Source organism: Podarcis muralis, chromosome 14 (assembly GCF_964188315.1).
Source record: "Podarcis muralis chromosome 14, rPodMur119.hap1.1, whole genome shotgun sequence".
In the NCBI taxonomy this organism is placed as follows: Eukaryota; Metazoa; Chordata; class Lepidosauria; order Squamata; family Lacertidae; genus Podarcis; species Podarcis muralis.
Window position 1 is genome coordinate 55,446,870 of NC_135668.1, and position 6,773 is coordinate 55,453,642.

The following is a 6,773-nucleotide window of genomic DNA, read 5'->3' on the forward strand; positions in this document are numbered from 1 at the left end:
AGGAATGATCGTGATGGCCCCTCCCAACCAGCTGGTTTGATCTATGCAGGCATTAATTTAGCTATGAATGTAGGTTTCTCTTAGGGCTGCCTTCAGATGTCTTCTAAAATTCAGATAGGTGTTTATTTCCTTGAAAGCTGATGGGAGGGCATTAAACAGGGCAGCCTCATAGACCTGATATCACTTAAGAAATATTTCATTTTCTACATACTTCATTGTGAATGATAAACCTGACCAAGATGTTGTCATTGGTGAAAAATGGATTCAGTGGTTTTATGTTATACCACTTCTAAAACAAGTAATTTGCTCTTCCATTCATTCAAATTCCTGCAATATACAAAACTATAGAATAAATTCAATAAATTCCCATGGTATCCACTTCAGGCAGTTAAGTGGGATGAGTCCTAACCCTTTGCTATAACTCTCCGATTATTGTGAGATTGATTTCTTCCTTAGATTGCTTATTGTGTATTAGCTCCAGTAAGGAGGACCGAGTTGCAGCTCCAAACCTTCTTCCGGACGGTGCCCAATGAGAAATATCAATATGCAGGGATTGTCAAGCTACTTCTTCATTTCCAATGGACGTGGGTCGGACTTCTTGCTTCAGATGATGAAAATGGAGAGAAGTTTGTGCAAAATTTGGTGCCAATGCTTTCCCAGCATGGAGTCTGCACAGCCTTCAAGGAAAAAATACCAGCCTTTTCTCAAGGTATAGATTATTTCAGTTCATTGGATCTCTTTAAGACTAAGTCCTCTTTCCTGATGAACTCAGAAGTCAATATATTAGTTCTATGTGCAGAACCTCCAACCATTACCAATGTGAAATGGATGATCTATTTTTCTTCATTATCTGAAGATATTGCAGAGAATTCTGCAGGCAAAGTGTGGATTTTGACAGCCCAATGGGCCTTCTCAGCAGATACAATGCAAAGGTATTACGATATTCAAGTCTTTGATGGAGCCCTGTCTTTTGCAATTCACACAGAAAAAGTCCAGGGATTTACAGAATTCCTTCAGACCCTAAACCCCAACTCTCCAAATGGAGATGGGTTCCTCCAGACTTTTTGGGAAAAGGCATTCGAGTGCTTATTTTCTGTTTCCAATGAGCCCAATGAAAGCACAGACACATGCACTGGCAAAGAGAGTCTGGAGAGCCTTCCTGGGCATATTTTTGAAATGACCATGACTGGTCAAAGTTACAGCACCTATAATGCAGTTTATGCCATTGCATATACTTTGCACAAGATTCTCTCATCCAGACCAAAACACAGAAGGATGGCAGGCAGAGGGGGAATTGATCCTCCCAAACTGCAACCTTGGCAGGTAAGAGTTCATAGTTGGAATAAATCTTTGCTTGGGGCTAATCTAATGGGTGAAGACACACAGTCCATAGAATGAATGCACCTCTAACAGCATTTACCTCTCCCACCATAACAAATGTTCTTTTCAGTGCATCCCTGTTTTCTCTTGCCTTCAAGTTGGAGCCAGAATAAACCTATTCCCTTTACTTCCCCTTCAAGTTGCAGAGGTGGAAGTATCTCCTCCTGCACTTCCTCACACAGAAATGCCACCTCTTTGTTGAACTCAAGAATGTTGTGGAAGGAGCTGCATGTTCTGCTGTCCTATGTGTTTGTGATGCTGATATGTCAGGAGTGGTGAAGAAGGAAACATGTTAAACTGGGCCTCATGATCTGTTAATATCAGAAAGATGGTATGTTTCTGTTCAGGAAGAACCTCTCCAGAACATCCCTTTGGCAACATCTCAGCATTTGACATTGCACAAACCACTGGTGTTTGTCTCTCTGCACCCTGTATTAATATTTTTCTATAAAACCACTGAAAAACCTCCAACATAACAAACTTCCCTGCAATATGAGTACTTAAATAAACTGAATAGTGGCAAGCATCATAATGCATTCCATATAAAAATGGTTCTGAAACGAGACCTGTTTCATTATCCATGTGATAATGCACAAAGTCAGGAAGAGAAAGGAGAAATATGAAGAATGAAGAATGCATTTGAAATTATATAGCTTTGTTTCTACCACTGGCTGTGAAAGCATTTTGTCCCCCAATAACAACTATCTCTTACAGCCTGCCATTGTTTCTGCACCAAAAACGAACATATGGCTGTTTTAAATGTAACTGCACTTCCCTCCCAAAGCCAGGTGAGCATGGCAGTGCATTCCATGCCAGCCTCAGGGAAGGAGACACAAGGCCACTGGATGCGTCCCAGAGGCCAGCAAAGTGCCCCCTTGCTTCCCAGGCTGTGGGGAGGTCATGACAGGGCTCTGGGAGCATCCCAGGGCCCTCCTGCAACCTTCCCAGAGCCTAGGATGCCCCTCCCCACCTTGTGGAGGGCAGTTCCAGGGTTTCCTGACTTTGCATGATTTTGCCTTTGCTCATGGATCCCCAGAGCTGAATCCTCAAATACTTAAGTGCCTGGCCAAGTGTACTTCCCAGAAATCCATATGTGCTCCAATGTTGGACCACACCATTTTTTACTCCTTTCCATTGTGTGACATATATTGATTGATACTTTTCCCTGTCTAAAACCAATAAATGTTCTCCCTTTCTTTACTTTTTAAACTTTGCCTTGTTTTATTCTGCCTAGCTTCCCTGTTTCCTGAGGAGCATCTCCTTCAACAACAGTGCTGGGGACTTTGTGTCTTTTGATGAGAATGGGGAATTGGCAGCTGGATTTGATGTTCTGAACTGGGTTACTTTCCCCAACCAAACCTTCCTGCGAGTGAAAGTAGGAAAGGTAGAACCACAGAAATTGCATGATGTCGACTTGAGCATGGATGAAGAAGCCATCACATGGCACAAAGCATTCAATCAGGTGGGAGTGGACTCTTGGTTTTTCATAAAGGGAACATTTTTTTTTATTATTCAGAATACAGTGGTACCTTGGGGGTAAGAACTTAATTCATTCTAGAGGTCCATTCTTAACCTGAAAGTGTTCTTAACCTGAAGCACCACTTTCGCTAATGGGGCCTCCCGTTGCCACCGCGCTGCCGGAGCACAATTTCTGTTCCCATCCTGAAGCAAAGTTCTTAACCCGGGGTACTATTTCTGGGTTAGTGGAGTCTGTAACCTGAAGTGTCTGTAACCTGAAGTGTCAGTAACCCAAGGTACCACTGGACAAATACAAGAATAAGGTCTGGTGTTAATAACATTCTTAAGCTCCGTTATTGCATGAAGGGGTTACTACAAGGGAGTAAGCTCTCCTGCCGGTCTTAGCCAGGTCACATTAATGTAGGACTAAAGGTAAAAGGGAAGGCAATTGACCCCTTAATTGTTAAGTCCATTGTAGCACTCATCTCGCTTTGCAGGCCATGTATGTAGGTGATGTCTGCAGTTTTTCTGCAGACACTTTTCCAGAACATGTGGCCATCATGACTAAACCACTTCTGGCACAAGAGAACACCGTGATGAATGTCAGAGTGCACAGAAACTTTGTTTACCTTCCCACCACAGTGGTACCTATATATCAGCTTGAACTGCTAGGTTGGCAGGAGCTGGGACAGAGCTCACCCTGTTGTGTGGATTTGAATCGCTGACCTTCTGATCAACAAGGGAAGGGGCTCAGTGGTTTAGACCACAGCACCACCGGAGTCCCTAATGTAGGAGTAAATCCTATGCTACCAAACAACACATATTTTTCAGAAGACAAGGGGAGGATGTTATTAATTTGTGCTGAAGGAAGAGTACTTGTCTTGTAGTGTTTATCTGAATCTAATGTATATACTTCCCATTTTGCCTTCTCTGCCAACTCCCTGTATTTCAGAATCAGTTGTCTTTCCCTGTCCTCTTTCCATCCACTGTCTTATAAAGATGAAAATTCAGTTTCCCTTCTGTTTGACTTCCAATATTTATATTACAATTTATTCATGCATACACACACCACTCTTCTGGAATAACATGAATCTGCCAAATGATCTTGTCTCTTTGGCTCAAACTGTGTTCTTTAACATGGCAAAAGGGAGCTTCCTCTTCTCCTCTCTTTCTGGCTAGGTGCTGCCCCTTGGTTTGTGCAATGATCGGTGCCAGCCAGGCTACAGCTGGAAAAAGAAGGAGGGGTCGCCATTTTGTTGCTATGACTGTGCTTCATGTCCAGATGGGATGATTTCAAATCAAACGGGTAGGAGACATCAGCTGCTGTTTTATTAATGCTTCCTAGTCTATTTCAACAGTTTTCTCTTATTAACAGTTCGGTACTCCTAAACGGAACAGCAGTTGCACTCAACTCTGGAAGAAACAAGACGGACACAGAGAGTGGGGAAACTAGAGCCACAACTTTAACCTTTCCAAAGTAGATCTGTGGAAATAGGTGTGAATCATGTCCAGTGTTCTCTTCCTGCTCCCCACCTGCCACAGCTTGCGGAGTCAGGGGAGACTTGCCTAACCCTCCATCCCCATAGTTTTAGGGCTGAGAGCCAGAAACACAAAATCAAATTCTGCTGCTCCAAGATATCATAGCGGGCTTCTCACTTTTCAGTAGAGATGACCGTTTGCTCTTTCAATGGTCCCATATTAACAGTCATCAATACTTTGCTTCCTAAATACCTGGTTATGTGATTGATAGCACCTACAGTCATACCTCGGGTTAAAGCCGCTTCAGTTTATGTTTTTTCGGGTTGCGGACTGCCAAAACACGGAAGTACCGGAATGGGTTACTTACGGGTTTTATCAGTCGCTCATACTCAGAAGCGCCAAATTGCAACCCTCGCGTGCATAGACGGGCAGACGTGGGTTGCAAATGCTCCGGGTTGTGAACATGCATCCTGCAAGGATCATGTTCACAACCCGAGCATCCTCTGTATATATTTATGAAGAAAAAGAAAAGCCAGAAAAACAAAATCAAATTCTGCTGCTCCAAGGTATCAATACTTTGCTTCCTAAATTCCTGGTGATTTGATTGATACCACCTATATGGTTTTTTAAGAAGAAAATACCCGTTGCTTTTTACTAGTTTCCACTTATCTCTGATACTTGTTTAGAATTAACTGATGGCTTAGAATTGTGTTTTGGGGGCAGAACAATATTTCTTTTAAAGGAAATTTGAGATACCATTGGGGATGGAGGAATACATTACAAAGAATGAAACATGCCTGAAGAATAGGGTTGCCTTGTTTGTTGGAACTCATATATCATTCATTTGATTTGTTTAGACATGGATAATTGTTTCAAATGCCAAGAAGGTCAATTTCCAAACCACAACAGAGATCATTGCATTCCCAAGACCCACAATTTTCTTAGCTACGCAGAGCCTTTGGGAATCACATTAGCTGCCTTGGCTCTGCTCTTCGCTCTGGTCACAGCCTTGGTCCTTGGCGTCTTCTCTAAGAATGGGGACACTCCCATTGTCAAAGCCAACAACCGGGACCTCACCTACACTCTGCTCCTTGCCCTCTTGCTCTGCTTCCTCTGCTCCTTGCTCTTCATTGGCCAGCCTCACCCAGTCAGCTGCTCTTTACGACAAACGGCCTTTGGCATCATCTTCTCCATTGCGGTGTCTTGTGTCTTGGCCAAAACCATCACGGTGGTTCTGGCCTTCATGGCCACCAAACCAGGATCCAGGATGAGGAAGTGGGTGGGGAAATCTCTGGCCAACTCTGTTCTTCTGGGTTGCTGCTCACTTCAAGCCAGTATTTGTGCTCTTTGGCTCTGTACAGCTCCTCCCTTCCCAGATGTGGACATGTACTCTCTGGCGGAGGAAATCATCCTAGAATGCAACGAAGGCTCTGCCCCCATGTTTTATTGTGTCCTGGGGTACCTGGGATTCCTGGCCAGTGTCAGCTTCACCATGGCTTTCCTGGCCAGGAAGTTGCCAGACAGTTTCAACGAAGCCAAGTTCATCACTTTCAGCATGTTGGTGTTCTGCAGCGTTTGGCTGTCCTTTGTTCCCTCTTATCTGAGCACCAAAGGAAAGCAGATGGTGGCTGTGGAGATCTTCTGCATCTTGGCCTCCAGTGCAGGCCTGCTTGCTTGCATCTTCTTCCCCAAATTGTACATAATCATTCTGAGGCCCGACTTGAACAGCAAAGACCACTTGATTCTGAGGAGCAAATAGGAGTCAAGTTGTGTTGATGTCTTTAATGGTTGCATTATTAGAAAATGTAGACATTTGTTGGAATAAAACTGGCCAAGGAAACCCCTTGTGTGTCCCAATTCTTTTCTTTTTCATAATCAGTTTTTTTCTTTCTCTCTTGTCACTGTCTATTTACATACAGCATTTTTCACAATCTGTGCTCAAAGTGGTTCACACAAAAATCAAAGTCCAATCACAGTATATATATATATATATATATATATATATTTGCTTTCGTAGATTTTCACGGGTATAGGAATGCAGGTTTTGGTGTCCTCGGGTGTCTTCCCGTGTAAAAGTTGGGGTGTCTAGGCGACGTTTCGACGAGGTCTCACTCGTCATCTTCAGGCTGGTGCTTTCGGCTTCTTGTTACTGGAACAGAGCTTGTTCTTGCTCTGTTCCAGTAACAAGAAGCCGAAAGCACCAGCCTGAAGATGACGAGTGAGACCTCGTCGAAACGTCGCCTAGACACCCCAACTTTTACACGGGAAGACACCCGAGGACACCAAAACCATATATATATATATATATATATATGCTTTCGTAGATTTTCACGGGTATAGGAATGCAGGTTTTGGTGTCCTCGGGTGTCTTCCCGTGTAAAAGTTGGGGTGTCTGGGCGACGTTTCGACGAGGTCTCACTCGTCATCTTCAGGCTGGTGCTTTCGGCTTCTTGTTA

General features: G+C 43.6%; 1 protein-coding gene across 1 annotated transcript; it reads left to right on the forward strand.

Moving 5' to 3' along the window:
* The first annotated feature begins 2,639 nt into the window (after positions 1-2,639).
* Positions 2,640-6,076, forward strand: LOC114584726 (vomeronasal type-2 receptor 26-like). Its single transcript, XM_077919015.1, has 3 exons — positions 2,640-2,842; positions 4,018-4,144; positions 5,175-6,076. The coding sequence occupies exons 1-3, from the start codon at positions 2,801-2,803 to the stop codon at positions 6,074-6,076; spliced, it is 1,071 nt and encodes a 356-aa protein (XP_077775141.1). The 5' UTR covers positions 2,640-2,800.
* The last annotated feature ends 697 nt before the right edge of the window (positions 6,077-6,773 follow it).

Bases quoted from the DNA above. Each gene is read 5' to 3' on its own strand.
- LOC114584726 (XM_077919015.1), top strand. From the start codon at position 2,801: ATGGATGAAGAAGCCATCACATGGCACAAAGCATTCAATCAG. The intron at 2,843-4,017 runs GTGGGAGTGGAC...CTTTCTGGCTAG, and splicing joins GGCACAAAGCATTCAATCAG to GTGCTGCCCCTTGGTTTGTG. The intron at 4,145-5,174 runs GTAGGAGACATC...TGATTTGTTTAG, and splicing joins GATGATTTCAAATCAAACGG to ACATGGATAATTGTTTCAAA.